Genomic DNA, 21,326 nt, shown 5'->3' with positions numbered 1-21,326 from the left:
ATGTCAGAGCTTCCCTGGTAGCTCAGCTGGTAAAGAATCTGCCTGAAATGCAGGAGACCCCAGTTCGATTCCTGGGTTGGGAAGATCCCCTGGAGGAAGGCATGGCAACCCACACCAGTATTCTTGCCTGGAGAATCCCCATGGACAGAGGAACCTGGTGGGCTAGTCCATGGCGTTGAAAAGAGTCGGACACGACTGAGCAACTAAGCACAGCACAGCACAGGGAGGAATGTCAAACTACATGGAACTAGAGATCATGGAATTTAAAAGCATTATTCCCTTGGAAAACCATGTAAGTACAGCAGGCCAGAAAATGAAGGGAAAGAGAGTCACACAGGATTTATCAAAGCTTCTTCAAAGATAATCAAGTCTACAGGGGCAGGGAACTAAAACTACAAAATCTTCTTTAGGTTCTACCATGTAGGTACCATCTCTAGTCTCATCCTGTCACTATTCCCTACTACTAGTAAATAGTCTTAGTAAAGAGTATAAAAGGTAGCTTAAAAAATACTGCCAATGTACTCTGGGGAAGTAACTGAGAATCCAGACCTACAAAGTCATTAGGAGGAAAACAAAAAATGTAGCTTAAACAAAGTTGCCTAATAAATAGCTGTCTATTAGTTAGCTCATTCTACTTAGCTTTCCTAAGGCCCATGAAGTCACTTAGATGCACAAAGCATATACATAAATCTCAAATAAGAACAGTTCATTAAGTCAATCAGTTGAACAGAAATTTCTTTCTGATGCTAAACATAGTGTTGGTTGGTCCTAAGGATAGAAAATCATCACTGTGTAGATCAACTGAAAGGAATGTTTCTTTTGGGTCAGTCAGTAGTTTTAGGGAATGACTAGTACACCTATTTAGAGAAGGAAATGGCAACCCACTCCAGTGTTCTTGCCTGGAGAATCCCAGGGATGGGGGAGCCTGGTGGGCTGCTGTCTATGGGGTTGCACAGGGTCGGACACGACTGAAGCGACTTAGCAGTTTAGCAGTACACCTATACTGGGAAGTAAACAGATGTAGAATGCTGTTTATCTCTCCATTATCAAAACAAAATATTCTTTTCTTCTGTCCTTTCCGAAAGAGCTATACGGGCAATAGACCCTTGAAAATGTTCATTTCCAAGTCTAAGAAATGAAAAATAATGGTAGCAAATGGATTATTTTCAGAATGTTAGAGATTAAAAGAGAGATAGAAAAAAAAAAATCCTGTTAATCTTTTTTAAAATAGTTTAAGATCTTAAGGAATAACTTGAAAAAAATCTCAGTAGTTTCTGATTCTGCTTTTAGGCTTTGAATTTCCAGCAGATTCACTTTTCAATATTCCTAGTTTGGCCTTATAGCCTCCAACTGAAGTTCTGTATAACCTAAGCAAAGAGGGAACAGAAAGTTTTTCAAAAGTTCTCAGAATACTGACTACATCTCCCTTCCTAAATTAGGACTGAAATGACATTTTGACATATTCTGAATAGCATGCCACTAGAGATGCTATCTTTAGAGAGAAAAATGATTTTCAAATCCTTCCTGGTGACTAAAGATCACATGTAATGTTAAGCAAGAAAAAGGGCTAGCCATGGTGTCCCAATTCATTGAATTACTTCTCCCACAGAGGTGGCCCATCATCTAGCAGCAGAGCAGGCACGATTCACTATACCAGCAGACTAAGTACTAGGTTTGCACAACTGAATATCTACGGCTAGCAGTCAACGTTCTGTTTATATGTACTGAATGCGTGGAAGGCCATTGGTTGTAATATTTCATTCTAGTAAATGGAAGGGAACGCTTCTTAATATATAGTTTCTAGTTCTTCCTTTTCATCTTCTGTACTTGAACTATCCTGAGGCCCATTTATTATTCCCTTGTTACAGAAATGTGGTAAGATCTATAATCCTTAATATTCTATTTATAATATAGAACACAGAATATCAGAAATGCTTTTCTCTGAAAGTCCCACTACCCCTCTTCCCTTGTCACAACCCTCCCCTTCCCCCGCCTTTTTTACCTCATTCCCTGTTGACATGACTGCAACCACTGGAAACTTATTAACTTCAACCTCTGTAACACCTACAGTTGCCAGAAGACCAATCTCTGAGGGGCCCATGTGGGTTCCTTTGGCCAAAACGCATTCCCCTCTTTTAATGTCATGGCCAATGGGTCTGAAAATCAAAGCAGAACCATAAGCAGTATGACTAAGAACAATATTTTCTCAACTCAGAGGGAAACTTTAGTGTCAGAGAAAGAGGACACTCAAGGGGGAAAAGGGGAAATGAGGCATGGAACAGAGTGCTAAAACGAAGAGATTTTTAAAACTATGCTTTTTTAATTAAAAAAATTTCACATCAATGTATGGCAAAACCAATACAGTATTGTGAAGTAAAATATAAATAAATAAATATATAATATAAAAAAATTAAATCACACAATAGAAGACAGAAATAGATTTGTATCTATTGCTATTAAACAGGAATATGCTACTTTATGTTTGAAAATTCTTTTACAAATTGCTTTGTAACACATTATAGTCAAAAACACCAACTGCAAACTTTCTTTGGTGTAAGGCAGGCATTTATACGAAAGTATCTAATGCCATTCCAGAGCTTGTTAGCCTTGTGGTGAAGAGAATGATGCTAATAAGGTGACAGCCATGGAGATAACTTCCATTAGGCCACTTAGACTGGCCCAGTTTTGTGGCCACCCCATTCACTTTGCCCCCACAGGAGGGGAAGAAGTGTAGCTTTGTTACAAAATGTTGAATAAATTAGGACTAATGGAATCAGGGCAAACATATTCAGTCATGAGAAAAATCATCTGAAGGATATACACTACTTATAATAAGACAGTAGGCTCAACTTTGTATATAAAGAGTAGCACATCATTCCATTATTATTGGTAGTTGAGGAGGGGCTTTCAGCTAATTACATAAATACTCAACTTTGAAAGTATCTGTGTTAATATCAAATTCTCAGTTACCTAGGGGTAAGGATGGGAAATTCTGGATTATCTAGAAATAGGATTAACTATGGCCACCTCATGCAAAGAGTTGACTCATTGGAAAAGACTTTGATGTTGGGAGGGATTGGGGGCAGGAGGAGAAGGGGCGACAGAGGATGAGATGGCTGGATGGCATCCCTGACTTGATGGACGTGAGTCTAAGTGAACTCTGGGAGTTGGTGATGGACAGGGAGGCCTGGGGTGCTGCGGTTCATGGGGTCACAAAGAGTTGGACACAACTGAGTGAATGAACTGAACTGAACTGATGGATTATGCAGGCTTATGACTTTGCCTCCTTCTCATGTTGCTTTTGAATAAATCATTTGCCTTTACTAACGTCATAAAAAAGTAAGTAGGGCATACATGGGATATATAATTTAGAAAAATCATTTTGCTACTGGTTAAAAATCCCTGAAAGCTAATGGTTAATTGACTGAGCTGTGAATTTATAATAGCCATGCTTTCCTGAGTTCATGATCACGGTAGAAACAAAAGTTGGCTATACATTCTATGTCTTATGAACTTACCTGATATCTTGGCCTGGCCGAGCTTGCACCAGAATTCGTACTTCAAGTTCCTCAGTGCCCTATGGTAACAGCAAATCATGTAATTTCAAACAGAGCAATCTGACTGAATTTCGATCAATAGAATTTAGCTATTCAGATGCTTTCATTATTGGATAGGCTCAGAATATATAAAGATACAGAGGAACAGGAAATCCTTTGCAAAATCCTTTGAACATGAATTTCTACCACAGGTTCCTGAAAAATTAGGCTTGATCCCAAAGAATAAGTAAACATTTTCACTGATTCTCATACTTTTAAAACATGTACCAACTCAAATATTGACTCATACTTTGTAAATAGCATTCTCAAGGAAAAAAACACACACACACACACACACACACACAGATCTCTACTCTAATAGATACAGTGAATGTGTTTGGAGGTAACTATTCTGTTGCCATAAATCACGGGTTCAATACTATGCCAAGATTCCCAAATATCTGTAAAAATTTCAGTGAAGACTTACAGTTTGCCTGGTAGTAGATTTCTATAAATTAATGGTGATCATAATTTTTACATTTATGAACTGTGACTAATACTGTGATATTGGAACTGTGTCTTGTCATCTGGCAGAGTGTGTTCTGGATTTCAATGCTCTGCTGGCTTCCTTGATGTCAATAAATTTGTTGGGCCGTTTTAACAGCAGGACAATGTGACCTGTATGCCAAGAGTTGAATTTTATAAGCCTTACTTGTGGGAAGTAAGTACTTGTGGGTGATAAAAAGGAAAATCCTCAAATGAAGAAAAGAGGGTATATCTCAGCATGGCCAAATTTTACTGTATGTTCAGTCTGGGAGAATATATTTTGTCATTTATTCTTGTATTAAAAAATAAAAGATATCTTAAACTTCTTCCAAAACAAAATCAGTAAATCTTCCATTGAAATTTTTATTCCTGACTGATCCTCTGGATTCAATAACTGCCAGTAGTTTCAGTGAGATAAAGGCCTACTTAGAGGCCTTTATTTATAAAAGAACAGAGTCCTTTATTTTAGGAAATAGAGGGGGAATTGACATAAATTTAATGTTTCCAGACTGCAATTTGGTGGCACAGATTTTCCTGAATTATAGAAAACCAGAGCCGAAAGGGTCATTTGGCTTAAATGCTTGGCTTAGTGAAGTATTCAAGAACTTGCCCAAATGTTCTTTGTTAAATTCTTTTGTAAATTCTTCACATTTTGTCAGAAGCTAGTTTTGATGAGCAAATTTCTCAGCTAGATGGTAGGACAACAGTTAATATCATTGCTTTTTTATCTTGAGGTAGTTTCTTTCCTTGCTTGCAAATGCAATTTCTTGGCTCAAATGTGGTTCAAATTCTGCTGTAATCCCAGTAATGGTCATAAAAACAATTTCTATAATAAAAGGTTTTCAAGCCTAAGGCAATTCCTTATTCACTATACACTACAATGTAAGGTCCTAACATAAAACAATTCGGCTAATCTCATAAACATTGCAGAAAATGGGCATGACTTATAATACTGCCACAGGAATGAAGCCATAAGACCTGGTAATGACGTACATCATCGGATTCCCTGATCAGTTCAGTATCTTCCACCTGCACTACTGCATCAGCACCACAGGGGATTGGAGCACCTGTTGTAACCCGCATGACTTGTCCTGGCATTACTGTCTGAGTCGGCTGGAAATAGAAACACACAAGAAAGAGGTGATTTACTTTGCTCCTGAAAAGGAAACTCTTGCAGATGTAACAGTTTTTGAAACAAACCATAAAAGGAAGATCCCCTGGAGAAGGAAATGGCCACCCACTGCAGTGTTCTCGCTTGGAGAATCCCATGGACAGAGAAACCTGGTGGGCTGCAGTCCACAGGGTCACGAAGAGTCGGACATGACTGAGTGACTAATACTTTCTTTTTTTTCCACTTTCGTAAAAGGAGAGTCTTATTCATTTTGGGAAAATATAAAAAAAGTCAAACAGGTACACTTAGACCAAAGAGGCTTTCACTTGACTTAAGGTGATGACTATCAGATGTTTTTCTTGGTGCCCTGCTTTCTCTTTGAAGAACTGCCACTTGTATTTGCCACTATTGTCTCTCACTCAGTGTGAATTTTCTAACATATGTAAAGCGATATGATAGTCTTTAAAAAAATGCCATGCAATATGATTTTTATGAATGACAATTATGAAAAACCAGCATGTTGATCATTTGCTGAAGTTCTGATGTTTGACAAATATAGTATTTTATTAACAAACATTTTGGTTAAATAAAGGCAGACCAGAAAATTTACCGCTCTTGAAAATCTTTATAAAATATATTAGTGTACCATGCAATTAATAATAAAAGTTTAGCAAATATAACTATATAATCTAAAAAACTGTACATTTTAAATGGTTAAGATGGTACATTTTATGTTACATATTTTTCACCACATTAAAAAAAAAGGAATGATTAAGGAAAACTATCCTTCCACTAAATGTACAATCAAAGTAAAACTGGAAATTCATTTGTTAGAAAAGCCTTAAGAAACTTATTTCTATAATGTTATTGCTGCAAATAATGCAACCGATAGCTAATATTTGTGGAATACTCAGTCTATGCTAGGCTTACGGTTAAGTGCATTTTATGTTTCAGAATATAAGCCCTATAAAGACAGAAATTTGTTTCATTTTCTGTTTGCCTCTTTAGCTCACATCATCATTTTCTATTCCTAGAGGCTGGTTTTCGCAGATTGTTTCAACTGGGTTCCTATCACTCTGGCTTCTGGTTAAGATCAGTCAGTGGGAGGGGCTAGCAAGGGACTCACTGGAGAAAACCCTGATGCTGGGAAAGACCAAGGGCAGGAAGAGAAGCGGGTGAGAGAGGACGAAATGGTTGGATGGCATCACCGACTCAATGGACATGAATTTGAGCAAATTCTGAGAGACAGAGAAAGACAGGGAAGACTCGCATGCTTCCGTCCATGGGGTTGTAAAAACATGGACAGACTTAGTGACTGAACAACAAGAGACGAGAGGGTAGGAGAGAGAGATGTACAATTTTTATTCCCCGTGCTGTTTCCCTGCTGGGTTGCAGTTTGGTGATGGCTATGTCATATCTAATAGCACTGATGCCACGTTTCCTATTAGGTGGCCCTCTCCCATAGCTATCAATCTCCCAGGTCCAGGTACCACTTTCTCTCTTTGCCCCTTCAGACTTAAAGGTGGGAATGAAATCTTATTGTTGCTAGCACCTGAATGTTTCACATTCCTTTGTTAGTTTCTTTTGAGTACTTGCATTCATCTTTAATCATTACCTTTGCAGACATATTTATTGCTCTATCATCCCAAAGCCTAGAGAGTATCTGGCACAAAGTTGGCAGTCAATAAGTATTTCCAGAATGAATGAATAAGCATGCATGATCTCATTATCACAATAACTACATGAAGCATGTAATCCTTCTTGGCTTACAATTCCAGTGATCTCATTAATTTTTTCCAAGTCATTGGAGAAAGATTCTTGAGATCAGATCTGGCATTGAGCTATGTACTTTATTTCCTCTTACTCTGATATTTGAATAAGAGACATTTCAGGTTTATCCAGAAATATTATATTCTAATATAAATAAATGTTCAAACTACTGCACAACTGCACTCATCTCACACACTAGCAAAGTAGTGCTCAAAATTCTCCAAGCTAGGCTTCAACAATATGTGAACTGAAAACTTCCAGATGTTCAAGCTGGATTTATGAAAGGCAGAAGAACCAGAGATCAAATTGCCAACGTCTGCTGGATCATAGAAAAAGCAAGAGAGTTCCAAAAAAACACCTACTTCTGCTTCATTGACTATGCTAAAGCCTTTGACTGTGTGGATCACAATAAACTGTGGAAAATTCTTAAAGAAATGGGAATAACAGACCACCTTACCTGCCTCCTGAGAAACCTGTATGCAGGTCAAGAAGCAACAGTTAGAAATGTACATGAAACAATGAACTGGTTCCAAATTGGGAAAGGGGAACATCAAGGCTGTGTATTGTCACCCTGCTTATTTAACTTATATGCAGAATACATCTTGTGAAATGCTGGGATGGATGAAGCACAAGCTGGAATCAAGATTGCTGGGAGAAATATCAATAACCTCAGATTTGCAGATAACACTACCCTTATGCTAGAAAGCAAAGAGGAACTGAAGAGCCTCTTGATGAAAGTGAAAGAGGAGAGTGAAAAAGCTGGTTTAAAACTCGACATTCAAAAAACGAAGATCATGGCATCTGGTCCCATCACATCACAGCAAATAGATGGGGAAACAATGGAAACAGTGACAGACTTTATTTTCCTGGGCTCCAAAATCCCTGCAAATGGTGACTGCAGCCATGAAATTAAAAGACACTTGCTCCTTGGAAGAAAAGCTATGACAAACCTGAAAGTCGCTTAGCCGTGTCCAACTCTTTGAGTCCCATGGACTATACAGTCCATGGAATTCTCCAGGACAGAATACTGGATTGGGTGGCTGTTCCCTTTTCCAGGAGATCTTCCCAACCCAGGGGTCAAACCCAGGTCTCCTGCATTGCAGGTGGATTCTTTATCAGCTGAGCTACCAGGATTTGTCTGACAAACCTAGATAGCATATTAAAAAGCAGACATTATTTTGCCAACAAAAGTCTGTATAGTCAAAGGTATGGTTTTTCCAGTAGTCACATATGGATGTGAGAGGTGGACCATAAAGGAGGCTAAGCACTGAAGAATTGATGCTTTTAAACTGTGGTTTTGGAGAAGACTCTTGAGAGACCCTTGGACTGCAAGGAGATCAAACCAGTCAATCCTAAAGGAAATCAATCCTGAATGCTCAATGTAAGGACTGATGCTGAAGTTGAAGCTCCAATACTTTGGCCACCTGATGTGAAGAGCTAACTCATTAGAAAAGACCCTGATGCTGGAAAAGACTGAAGGCAGGAGGAGAAGGGGATGACAGAGGAGGAGAAGGGGATGACAGAGGAGGAGATGGTTAGATGGCATCACCGACTTGACGCGAATTTGAGCAAGCTCCTGGAGATGAAGGACAGGGGGATCTGGTGTGCTGCAGTCCACGGGGTTGCAGAGAATGGGACATGACTGAGCGACTGAACAACAACACCACTGTAATTTTCTACCAAGATAATATACAGAATTAAAAAAAAAAAAAAAGCTTAGGGCCCAATGCATTAATTTGTTTCTTCAGCGCCAGATACTGCTTATTATCTGGTATATTTCTTAATTCACTAAACATGACCATTTTGCAGTGTGGTGATTTTTTTATGAAAAGTATGAATGTTTGAGATATTTGTTTTTTAGTAGAGGTGTTAATGTCAAAACTATCTTACGAGCTTGTGCAATTAAAATATTTAATACAGACTTTTAAAAGACTTTTTCCTGCTCCAAGTGCCTTTTCAGGAAAGTGAATCCCAAAGTGAGTTTCAGGTAGTTGCTTCTTAAGCTGAAGTGTGTTAGCCTGCAGGCTACCTCAATTTAGTCTGGATCAATGTACCATACTATGCAAATTTACTTTAAGTTTTAAGGTTATACCTGTAATTTTCCCTACTTCTTGGCTTAAACTAAGTCTTAAGAAGTGTTTTTTGGGTAGCTATTAAAAAATTTGGCTCCTATCCCAAAACAGCAATTCTAACTGCTAGCTGAAGGATTCCTACCAGCTCACTTATACTAAACCCAACGTAAAACATATTCCCAGATATACAAAGATATTTATATATCCACTGAGAGTAGACATATAAATGGCAACTGAATTGAATCAACTAGAAAAACTCTAGCAATACATGAGGTACTTCCTATAGATTGCTAAGAATACTCCTTTTAGTTTTTATACTTCATATACTTTATATAAAGTAAAAACTATCCAAATCTTGATTTTTCCTTAATAGAGGTATTGAGTTGGATTTTTTGAACTTTGTCCAAAGATAGCACTTCATAATTGCATAACTGAAATTGAAAGTGTCCAATGCCATGAGACTAAAAGACGCTTACTCCTTGGAAGGAAAGCTATGACCAACCTAGACAGCATATTAAAAAGCAGAGACACTACTTTGTCAACAAAGGTCCATCTAGTCAAGGCTATGGTTTTTCCAGTGGTCATATATGGATGTAAGAGTTGGACTATAAAGAAAGCTGAGTGCCAAAGAACTGATGCTTTTGAACTGTGGTGTTGGAGAAGACTCTTGAGAATCTCCTGGACTGCAAGGAGATCCAACCAGTCCATTCTGAAGGAGATCAGCCCTGGGATTTCCTTGGAGGGAATGATGCTCAAGCTGAAACTCCAGTACTTTGGCCACCTCATGCGAAGAGTTGACTCATTGGAAAAGACTCTGATGCTGGAAGGGATTGGTGGCAGGAGGAGAAGGGGATGACAGAGGATGAGATGGCTGGATGGCGTCACTGACTTGATGGATGCGAGTGTGAGTGAACTCCGGGAGTTGGTGATGGACAGGGAGGCCTGGCGTGCTGCGGTTCATGCGGTTGCAAAGAGTTGGATGCGACTGAGTGACTGAACTGATATTGAATGCTAATCAATAGGACCGAATGGTAAGTGACTAAGATCAAGTATTTCATACATCAATAAAGTATGTTGTAAATAAAAAACTGTCTTAGTGGATGCAGTGGCACTCTAGGTCTCAAGCATATGTACTTTCAATAAACGAGCAATTTGGCTTTTGCAAGATCTCTGAGACTGATTTAAGTGTGTGTGTGTATGATACATCTGTTAGAGATAAAATACATCCCAGGTAATTTGAGGAAAAACCCTGTTTTTTTGTATAGTGTTGATCTTTTTTTCCTATCATACTTTTATGAGAACTTACAAGAAGCTGGCAATTTATAATTTCACAACTTTTCTTGTGCTTCTAGTTTTCAGTTGGAAGTCATAACTAGTAATAAAGTTTAAGGGTCCATAAGGTTCTTAACAATCTACTACCTATGCCTAAGTATATTAGGCTGTGACTACCACAAACACTACTGGGTCTTGACTTACACTATACTATCTGCTTGGTATGGTCCTTTTTCATTTCTGTTTTTGTAAAAACTCTCTTACACCCAGCTCCAATGTCATTTTCCTAACCCTTCTAGGATGAAATGCTTAACCTCTCTATTGTTTTCCGCAGCACATGACTGACAGCATTAGTTTAACACTTAAAATATTGTATTATATTTAGTTGTTTATACTCTGTCTCCTCCACTAGATATAAACTGTTCAGAATATTAATCATGTATTAATCTACTTTATATCCCTACAACCTAGCAGAGTGCTTGGTACAAACTGTAGGTGTGCTTGATAAATGTTGGATAGACTCAACTGAAGATCAGAGAAGTATTCCTTGAATAATTAATATTTTGGAGCTTTGTTAAAAAATGGATGCTTTAGATGTCCATTGTTGATGGATATACAGACCAAGAGGTGAAGTAAGTTATGAGATCATAATCTAAGTTATTTATATAAAAAAAAAGGGATGCAAGACTAGTTGTTGTTTTTGTTAGGAAAACAGTCATGAAGACTGAAATAAGCCTATGTATAGCACGGATAAGGATCTAATTACTATAGTGCTAGGTTCAGTGTCAGAGCTCTGTACACATACTCCTTGGTAGCGGTGAGGGAGCTAGGGTTGCCACCATTAGCATCATATGCTCCTGTATACTTCCTCAACCCCTCTCTATTTTTAGTACATATGGGAGGACATGCTAAGGTATGGGACATAGCTTTTGTTCAACTGCTCTATTTATTATTTCCTCCTTTATTTTTATACAATGCTTATGAGTGCTTGGTGACAGCAGAAAAGTGTGCTGGTCTTTTTCTGATTCTAGTCAATAAGGAAAGAGCTCTTTTAATCAACTTTCACAGCTCACTAGATTAACATACGCTTCCTACTGAACAAGATGATGCCTACAGTACACTCTAAGTTTGAAACTGTTAGACACTTGTAAACTACTGGTCTAAGATGCAAACTGTTTGTTCCCAAACTTGTTTGTACCAGTTTGGGGCGATAGCTGCTACTGTATCAAGTTATTTCAGTAAATATTCCATAAACCAATGATATATGAGGGTACAAAGGGTTCTATTTTTCCTGAAAAAATTAAGCTAAGCCTTTGGAACATCTCATTTTAAAAAGTCTGCTAAAATAGAACTCCTGTCAAATTAGGTGTAGGTGAAACAACTGTAAAACGTACTGTAAAAATATAATAAAAATCTAGAAGGAGTCTATACTTAGACACTGTGCAAAGGTCCTTAAAATTTCTTCCACTTTAAAGAAACCAACACTAGAAATCCCATATAATGCCCTGTGGGTGTAATAGAAACTCAAATAGTAGATACTTATTAAAAGAAAAGCCTTGGCTCTCCATCAGATTAATGACAAATAAATGTTCATTTATTTAATTTAAATTTATTTTAAAAGATAATTTGCCATTTGTAACTTATTTCCAATCAAATGACCAATTACTAGTATCAAAAACAGTAAGAGGACTTCTATTGTATGTCCACCGTGGCCCATTAGTACTTCATTTTTTTTTTAGTACTTCATTTCTTACTAGAAATATATGTATATCTGTTCTCTGGTTAGCTCCCTAATGAGTAAAATTAATCAAAATGATTAGCATGTACACCAGTGGTGGATTCATGTTAATGTATGGCAAAACCAATACAGTATTGTAAAGTAAAATAAAGTTAAAAAAAAAAAAGATTAGCAAGAAAGATGAAATAATTTGCTTCTTCTAAGTTTTCCTGTTTATAACATGAGTTGGGGAAAAGTCTGAGAAAACCTCTTAGAAATTATAGCTCTATTCAGAACATTAATATTTATACTAAAAGAAAGATTCATTCAATCACAGGGCTGGAAAATGCTTGTGGGGCACGTCTGTGAGATATACTAATAACACTGTGTCCATGCAGTATATGACTAGAGGTAGGTTCTTTCAGTTAAGAAAGAATTCATTTGATTCTTTCTCAGGGGAATCATCATTTCATCTCTTTGATGACCCATCTAATCCTTCTCTAAGATTTCCATAAAAACAATGGCAGAAGTTTAGGATTAGACTCTGAAAGTCCATGAAACTAAAATCTTTAGGGCCTTTTTCAGGCTTATGTATCTCACCTGTTCACCAGCTTGGGATTCTCCAATGATGAAACGATCTCCTGGGCCATCAGCAGCTGTAAGAGGAACAGAAGCAAGAACAATCATCAGAATGTACCTATGGCAAGGAATAAGAACCTAGTCTTGGAATTCTAAAAGTTGACTCAAATGATTAGGCAAGGCTTCAGGAAATTGGAACACTTTTCTCATCACCTAGCTTAGAAAAAAGTTTTGTTACTATAATACTAGTTAGATCGTTGGTATCCACAATTTACAAGTACCAATAGGAGTGGTTCTAAATGCGCCCTTTCCTGGGGTCTTTGGAGACAGTTTTCTTGTTGTTCCATAATTTCCACTCTTGTACTTTTAAATAGGAAGTTCTTTTAGTCTATCCTCCTAAATAAAAGGGTATGTATGTGTGATGTGTGTGTACACACTCGTGGAGACTTGTACATGAAGTGGTGGTGGTGGTTTAGTCGCTAAGTTGTGTCTGACTCTTGTAGCCCACCGGGCTCCTCTGTCCATGGGATTTTCCAGGCAAGAATATTGGAGTGGATTGTCATTTCCTTCTCCGGGGGATCTTCCTGACCCAGGAATCGAACCCAGGTCTCCTGCATTGCAGGCAGATTCTTTACCGACTGAGCTATGAGGGAAGCATGAAGTAGGGCAAGGAGATCCAACCAGTCCATTCTAAAGGAGATCAGCCCTGGGTGTTCTTTGGAGAGAGTGATGCTAAAGCTGAAACTCCAGTACTTTGGCCACCTCATGAGAAGAGTTGACTCATTGGAAAAGACTCTGATGCTGGGAGGGATTGGGGGCAGGAGGAGAAGGGGACAACAGAGGATGAGATGGCTGGATGGCATCACCGACTCGATGGACATGAGTTTGGGTGAACTCTGGGAGTTGGTGATGGACAGGGAGGCCTGGCGTGCTACAATTCATGGGGTCACAAAGAGTCGGACACGACTGAACGACTGAACTGAGCAAAACTGATGCTTGAAGGAAATGAGCTGCAGAATGAAGTAACTCAGGTAGAAAAGGTTCAGTACCTTTAACAAGTGATAGTAATAGAGCTAGGATTTGAAAACTCACACCCTGAATTTCCAATACAACATTATTTTTTTATGAAAGATCAAAATGCTGCTAAAAAAACAAAATACATAGGCAGTGCTGCATCACAATTTCCACTGACTGCTTATTTTTAAACTGGAAGAAAACACTTTCAGAATTGAGATGGAGAAAACTTCCTATCCAATTTTTTTCCACATACAGTACAGTAATGGCTGGATGAAAAGATACTCCTGAAGATAAACGTATTTAAAAGGGTTTTCTGCACATACAACACAGATTTCAGACCAATACTACTGTCAAGGCAATATGTACCTAATGAGTTTTGTGATCATGACCATTACCTCCTTGTAACTGGCATGCAGCAAGGGTCTTGGGGCACACACACAGCAAAGACAACACTATTTATATGAATATTTTAATCATATTTGCAGCCATGTTTATAAATAATAAAAAGCATTTTCCCTCTTTTAGAGAAGAGATATAAAATTCATTGTTTCTTTATGTGACTGCAAGCCATATTTTTTCTAAAGGCATATATATACAATGCTTTTTTAAAAGTCACATTTTTGTATAGCTGGCTTTGGTTTACCTAATGTGAAGAGGAACAAAAATTAACATTAGGTGTCTTCTACTTACTATATGTTGTATCTTGTGCTTTTTAGACTTTGTCTCAGTTAATACACTCTTGGCTTTCTGGTGTGTTTTTGGAATCCTACTATATTAATATTTTCAGTGTTTACCTGTATAAAAGAGACTACTGCAGTTTTCCTGAATGGCATTCTTATTATGCTGCTTTCATGGGTTCTCTTTTCTTTTTAATGAAACAGTTTAAAACAGATAGAGAAATCACTGCTTCAACAATTATCAACATTTTACCAATTTTGTTTCATCTATACCCATACTCAGTATTTTAAAACTAATCATAATTTTCTTACTTTAGAAAATTAAGAAGTCAATTATCTTTCAGAGTTTTGCACTAATTGCATCTCAAATCTGAATAAACATTTTTATTTTTCTGCTAGAGATATTATTAGCTTTCTGCCTCCCCATAGCAACCCAGACGCTTTCTTTTTTTGCCTCCTGAACAAGGGGAAATTAGCATGGTTTTAGAGTAAAAGTTGAATCTGAATCCTGGTTCTGACTATTATTAGCTTTAGAATTTTCAGCAAATAACTAAATTTTTCTCTAAACTTCAGTTTGCTTGTTGATAAAAATGGGAATAACCATACTTTAAAATATGGTTTTAAAATATTTAAAATAACCATATGTTAAAATATACCTTTTAAGGCTTTTTATTTCTTTCATTTATTCACTGAATTTCTACTGAGTGTCTTCTATGTCATAAGTGTCATACTAGATGCTGGGACAGAGTAGAGAGTAAAACTAGGTGGTGCTGTGTAGTAGCTAAGTTATCTCCAACTCTTTCGCAACCTCATGGAGTGTAGCCCGCCACGCTCCCATGTCCAAGGGATTTCCCAGGTAAGAAGACTGGAGTGGGTTGCCATTTCCTTCTCCAGGGGATCTTCCTGACCCAGGGGTTGAACCTGTGTCTCCTGCATTGTAGGCAAATTCTTTATGACTGAGCCACCAGGGAAACCGAACTGAAGTAAAACTAGATACTGTTTCTATTTTAATGCAGTGTCAATTTGTTGCACTGTTTTACACAAATAGAGGTGGGCTCTAAAATCATCCTGTAAGTAATTTTTTAAATGAAAAATAGAAAATATATTTTATCACACATGGTAAAGATGAGTATTATTTCAAGAAACTTATTTTGTTTATATATATGTATGGATGTATATTTATATGTATTGTATATGTATATCCTTGGTTTATGATGTATAATGTATTTAGTGCCTGTCTTTTTATGGGTGTGCTGCTGCTAAGTCGCTTCAGTCGTGTCCGACTCTGTGTGACCCCACAGACGGCAGCCCACCAGGCTTCCCGGTCCCTGGGATTCTCCAGGCAAGAACACTGGAGTGGGTTGCCATTTCCTTCTCCAATGCATGAAAGTGAAAAGTGAAAGTGAAGTCACTCAGTTGTGTCCGACTCCCAGCGACCCCATGGACTGCATCCTACCAGGCTCCTCCCCATGGGATTTTCCAGGTAAGAGTACTGGAATGGGTTGCCATTGCCTTCTCCAAACTCTTAAAGCCACTGAGATAGTGAGGGAGATAGATTTTAATGGTAATCAAATAGTCACATTAATGAATATGCAAATATAAATTAAGAAAACCACTCTAAAGGAAAGGAACACAATTTAATGAGAGCATACACTGAGAGTACCTGAACTACCCTGGAGGGTCAGGGAAAGCCACCTTGATATAAAAGATTTATGATTTGAATATGAAGGATAAGCCAGAACTAAGTAGGCAAATAGTGTGTGTGTATGTGTGAGGGAGCAGGAGAGGTGGTAAGGGGAGAGAGAGAGGAAGTGGAAATGGACATGCTGCATCTAAAGATATTCACCTAAAGGAAACAGTGTGTGTACAGGCTCTGGTTCTCGTCCTCCGTCTATCTTACAGTCTAGCTACTCTCTCAAGTACCGAGAATACCAAGATGACTCATATTTCAGCTCCGTAACATCTGCTACTCCCACTGCTTGGAGTGTCCTTTCCTTCTCCCTGCCTTCTGCTTAAAAACTTCTTAGTTTTTAGGACTTAGCTCAAGTGTCACCTTCTCTAGGAAGTCGTATCTGACTTCCTGCCCCTTTCTCTTTTATTTCCCCAGTGTATTCCTGAAGTAACTCTAATTACGGTTTCTTAATGTATTTGTAATCATTTGCTTATTTGTCTCAGGGAAATTCCTGGTACCTGCTGAAAAATAGGTATTCAATAAGTGTTCAATATATGAAGTATTTTCAAGTGAAAGAAATGAATGAGTGTGGCTCCTAAGAATCTTTTTAGAAAAATGAATCCATGAATGAAACAATAAATATTTTCTAATACAAAATGCTGTATTTTGAATGCCTTCCTTTTTCTGCTGGTTCATGGTATATTATTTTCTTTAAAATGTGAGTCAACATTTACCATCTTTAGAATGTTTAGAAAGATTGCTGTGATCAATTCCATATAACTTAGGTTATGTCTAACATAGTGCTAAGCTCATCACTGATGCTCAGTAAAAATAAAGAATATTAAGAATAATAATAATTTATATTAATTTAATTAATAATAATTTAATATCTTGTTAAAATAAAGAATTGAACTTTGCATTTCCATAATACTTAGGTAGGAAGTTTGTAAACTGTCTTGTATGCATTAGTATTGTGCTTTGTAAATTTTCTTAAATAATTTTATAAACATGTATTTTATCTCTTCAGCTAGATAATAAGCTCATTTGAGGTAGGGATCACTTCCTATATTTCTTTTTTGAAATTGTCTGCTCTTCAGTCCTCCTCTTGTTTTCCTGTTTCCCTCTTCACACATTCTAATACACATACACTCAAAACACTCATCTCAAGTGTTCTGCACAAGCGCTCCAAGCAAATGTCATTATATAATGAGTGGCTAGATATAACGCGGGGCCAAGCTGGTATAGAGTGTCAGGGAAGCCAACATCTTAAGCAGTCTTTAAGTGAAAGAAGCAAGATGCTTTGTTACCAAGGAAGGTACACTAGCTGGGGAGAGAATATGTCTCACTTTAACCAGGTTCTCCACTTTCCTCTGAAAATTTCCACCTGGGAACTATGCCTCTCTGTTGTTGGCTAAGGAAGGTTTAGTCAACCAACATTATAGAAAGTCCCTGATACCAATGGAGGAGTCATTTTTACCATTTCCCTTTTAACAGTGCTTCTCAACTCTTAGAAATCAACTCTTCTCAACATAGAAATCACTTAGAGAGCTTGTTAAAATACAGATTCTGATTCAGTATGCTGGGATAGGTCCTGAGGTTCTACATTTCTAACAAGCTGATGCTTATGCAGCTGGTTAAGGGACTACCCTTTTTGAGAAGCAGAGCACTCTAAGACTGAATGGAATCCAGACAAATTCAGACTAATAGAAAACTTAAATAAAAAAATTAGTGAACTACAACAGAAGTTCTGATTTTATACCAACAAGGCTCGTTATTTACATAAAGGCAGAAAAGTAATGATCAATCTACCTAACTTGTTGATACTTATTTTAAAAACCTATTAAAGAGGTACGTTAAAAAAAAAAAAAGAAAACGGTTGCCATTTTCAAGATGAATTCTACCAGCCTGGGTGGGAGGGGGCAGAAGTGGAGGTACAGTGGCAGATGAACCTAAAGCTTGGAAAGAAAGAAACTAAATCAGCCACAGTATGCCATTAGAAACAATGGATGGATTGCAAGGATTTCTGTAAAGGCTTAGACTCTTTCCACCTCCCCCCACCCCTCAATTCTGGCATTTCGGTTAACAGCTTTTCTTTTATGTTTTGCAACTGTAGAATTTAATTTGAAGGAAGTGATAAAAGCAATATAAACCAAATCCTAACAGCAAATGCACTGTATAAGCAATTTATAAAGCTTAATGCTAGACCCTGAAGCTGCTTCTACCTCCACCTTTTTAATGTGGAAACACTTTTAGTCTTGTTCACCTCTTTATTTGAAGATCTCTGATTATATCATTTGATATAAACTTGATAGCATTAGATAACTATTCAATGTGGCAATATATAGAAAATGATCATCCTAAGACTATTTGCCCTAGAATTATCCCTCATTTTCATTTTCTAGTCACGTGGGAGCTCTCTTTAAATCTCTTATAGCTATTCACTTATTTTCAGTAACAAAAGTCTCATTGTTTCCACATTAGGGTTGAATAAATGGAGGCCAGAGAGATAGCATAGCTTTCAGAGGTCCTAGGAAGTATCTTCAATGGAGCAGTAAGGCAGAGGGACTAAGATTTTGTTTATTCTAACTATGGAACCAAACTAAGGCTGGTGCATAGGCAACAGGATAATAGTATCTCTGTGTATACTAAGGTTAACATTACAGAAAGAGTCTGGAGTGGTGGCAAAGGTAGATGACAAGACTAACACTACAGGACCAGTACTTGCTGCACTTACACTGAGGGATTAAATCTGGTGAATTGTTTGGGATTTTAAATCTGCTGCCTGGAAAGCAGGGAGCAAGGAGTAGTACAGATGAATTAGAAGGCATTTCATATTCTTTATCATCATCTTCCAGGAGAAAAATGCCCATATATTGTTAGTATTGGGAAAAGATTTATTATTTCCTTAAATATATTATTTTAAGGTTTTTGGAATTAACTAAAATTAATTATTTCAAATTATCTCTCGACTCACTTGAGCAGTGCTCCTATATCATAAGGCTCTCTTCTTCATCCAAAGTGTCCTACGGTGGAAGACTAAAGGCTGTCAAGTGAATTGGAGAACCAGCTGTGGCCAAACAGGACTTAATTGGACAAAACAGAAACTCTTAAACATGACTTTTGTGACAGAATAAGAACTAGCTCAAAATTTAAAAAGTTATACAGAATTTTAGTATGTACTTTAACCTACTGGGAGGAAGTACATAAATGTTAATAGCAGCTAGACAGTGATAATGGGTAATTTAAAAATGTTCTTTTTGATTTTCTATATTTCCATAAGCATGTATTTAATCAGCATGTAAAAAAGAAAAAAAATATTAACTTAAAATGCAAAGATTTTCTTAATTTTCCGGAATTGTTTGCTGCACATGGTTTTTAAAATAATTATCGGCTTGTTTATAATTTTTCCTTTGCCTAAATCATACCTAAACTAATTCTGAAGCGATAAGTCTTTCAAATTGAACATTTTCAAGAGAGTGAACTTGGTATTGAGATATATTTGCCTTTATTAATGAATCAAGAAGCAATTGTGAGACAATGGGCATCCATATCTCTATAGGAGGCTGTGAATGCATCAAGAAGATGATTAGCTTAATCAGTGTGAAGGGAGAAATAACTCTTCAAAAATATGAATATTTGAAATGAAAATATGAACTATTGAATTGCTTCTAGCTGGTAAGTGCTACTTTCATTTTCTCTGCTTATATCTTTCAAATTCACTCCCTCCTCCTCCTGAATGTAGTTTTAGATTTATTAATTTACATCATCATCGCTTAATTCCTGTCTTCTTTATACTCTATTCTTTCTTATTCTTTAAAAGCTGTTCCTATTTCTTTAGCTACTTGTTACTATCTTGATTTTTCAACCCACATACCTTAAAGCAAGAGATCCTCCAACTGGTTTGGAGTTTTATCCCACATGTTTCTGAAGGATACTGGCTAATGCTTAGTGATCCAGAGCAAGTTAGGAACCTCTTTACACCTAGAGGGTTAGCAATGTTCACAGGTGCCACGGGTTATTACTGGAAGGCCTAAGGCAAAGGCAAAGGAGAAGAAAAACAGGGAGAATAAAGGGAGTGGGGAGGAAGGAATGGGAGTAAAGGAAGACAGGGTGGAGAGAAGAGGTACAGGAAGTAGAGTGGGAGAGAGCCACAACAGCAGCCTCAAGGCTGCTCTTCACCAAAACACCGCCTAGGGTGGTGTTACAGCACAGAAAAGACTTAGACCATGCCTTTTCGTTCACTGAGAACCTTTGCTGCCTTAATTGTGATGTTGATCATAATTAACCAACCATTCCAACTTTGAAATGTAACCATTTCCACAATGGTTTTCTGTTATATCTCTGTTATATGTTCCATATCTTAGAGAACTAGCAATACTTCACAGGAAAAAAATAATGTGAATTAGCTGCATGGCAGCTTGTCTGCTGAACGTTTTATACTGTGAGATGCCATTTTAAATGTCTCTGTGTGTTTGTGTACACGTGTGAAATAACTAAAAACACCACCACTTTAAAACAATAGACTATGATAGTCTAAATGGTAATTTTATATATACATTTCTTTGATAGATTGTACAGTTGCAGAAAGGCTCTTTCATTGTTCATGCGGGCTAACTAAAAAAACTAAAAGCAATAGTTTTATATTGAGCTGCTGCTACCTTAGGTAAAAATCACAGAACAACATTCTGTTTTGGAATAATTCTGTCTCATATTATTTACCTCCTCACTTTCTCCTACTTTATATTACTCAGAATATAAAAAAAAATAGTCTTTCTTGTCCCTTTGGTGTTTCATCTGCTGTAGTTGTTTGTTCTACTCTGGAAGTAAGAATTCTTTTTCATTTCAAAACAATCCAATATGGCTACCAATTAAAAGTTCAGACAGAAGCTACCTTTTAGAGGGAACAAGAAAGAAGAGTCAATGAGGCTATCAGAATACTAAAATAATTTCTTTCTGAACAGTATTCATCTTAATAAACATTATAGAAGAAATGAACTTAGGAAACAAAGGAGGCAGTGGGTATTTGTTATTTGTTTTCAGCTCTAATTTAGATAACATCACCGACTCAATGGACATGAACTTGAGCAAAGTCAGGAGATAGTGGAGGACAGGGAAGCCTGGCATGTTGCAGTCCATGCGGTTGTAAAGAGTCGTACACGACTTAGTGACTGGACAACAAAAACAACTAATTTAGTGAGATCAAGCTAAATTAGGTACGTTTAAGATAGCCTCGTGAGAAAGAATATACTAGGAGGAATTAACCTCTCCATTGTTTTATGAGAATAACAGTTCAGATAATGTTATCCTTTTTTCAGAGATGGTTTAAGTAAATATGATTGATAACAATAGGTACTATT

The 21,326-nt window shown here is 37.2% G+C and overlaps 1 protein-coding gene across 19 annotated transcripts in view; it reads right to left on the bottom strand.

Annotated features, from left to right (window-relative positions):
• GPHN (gephyrin) overlaps positions 1 to 21,326 on the bottom strand; it is a 563,152-nt gene that overhangs the window by 67,820 nt on the left and 474,006 nt on the right. For 10 of the 19 annotated variants that reach the window (XM_060418188.1, XM_060418180.1, XM_060418182.1 and 7 more), the window contains 4 exons: positions 12,625 to 12,680; positions 5,076 to 5,195; positions 3,519 to 3,577; positions 2,003 to 2,156 (listed from right to left, as the gene is read on the bottom strand). In XM_060418188.1, coding sequence (XP_060274171.1) covers positions 2,003 to 2,156; positions 3,519 to 3,577; positions 5,076 to 5,195; positions 12,625 to 12,680 — 389 coding nt within the window. Of the gene's footprint in view, positions 1 to 2,002; positions 2,157 to 3,518; positions 3,578 to 5,060; positions 5,196 to 12,624; positions 12,681 to 21,326 lie in introns of all 19 variants that reach the window. The other 9 variants (XM_060418186.1, XM_060418187.1, XM_060418179.1 and 6 more) reach the window with 1 other exon arrangement.

Source organism: Ovis aries, chromosome 7 (assembly GCF_016772045.2).
Source record: "Ovis aries strain OAR_USU_Benz2616 breed Rambouillet chromosome 7, ARS-UI_Ramb_v3.0, whole genome shotgun sequence".
NCBI classification, from domain to species: domain Eukaryota; kingdom Metazoa; phylum Chordata; class Mammalia; order Artiodactyla; family Bovidae; genus Ovis; species Ovis aries.
This window is presented reverse-complemented; position numbering and strand designations above follow the sequence as displayed.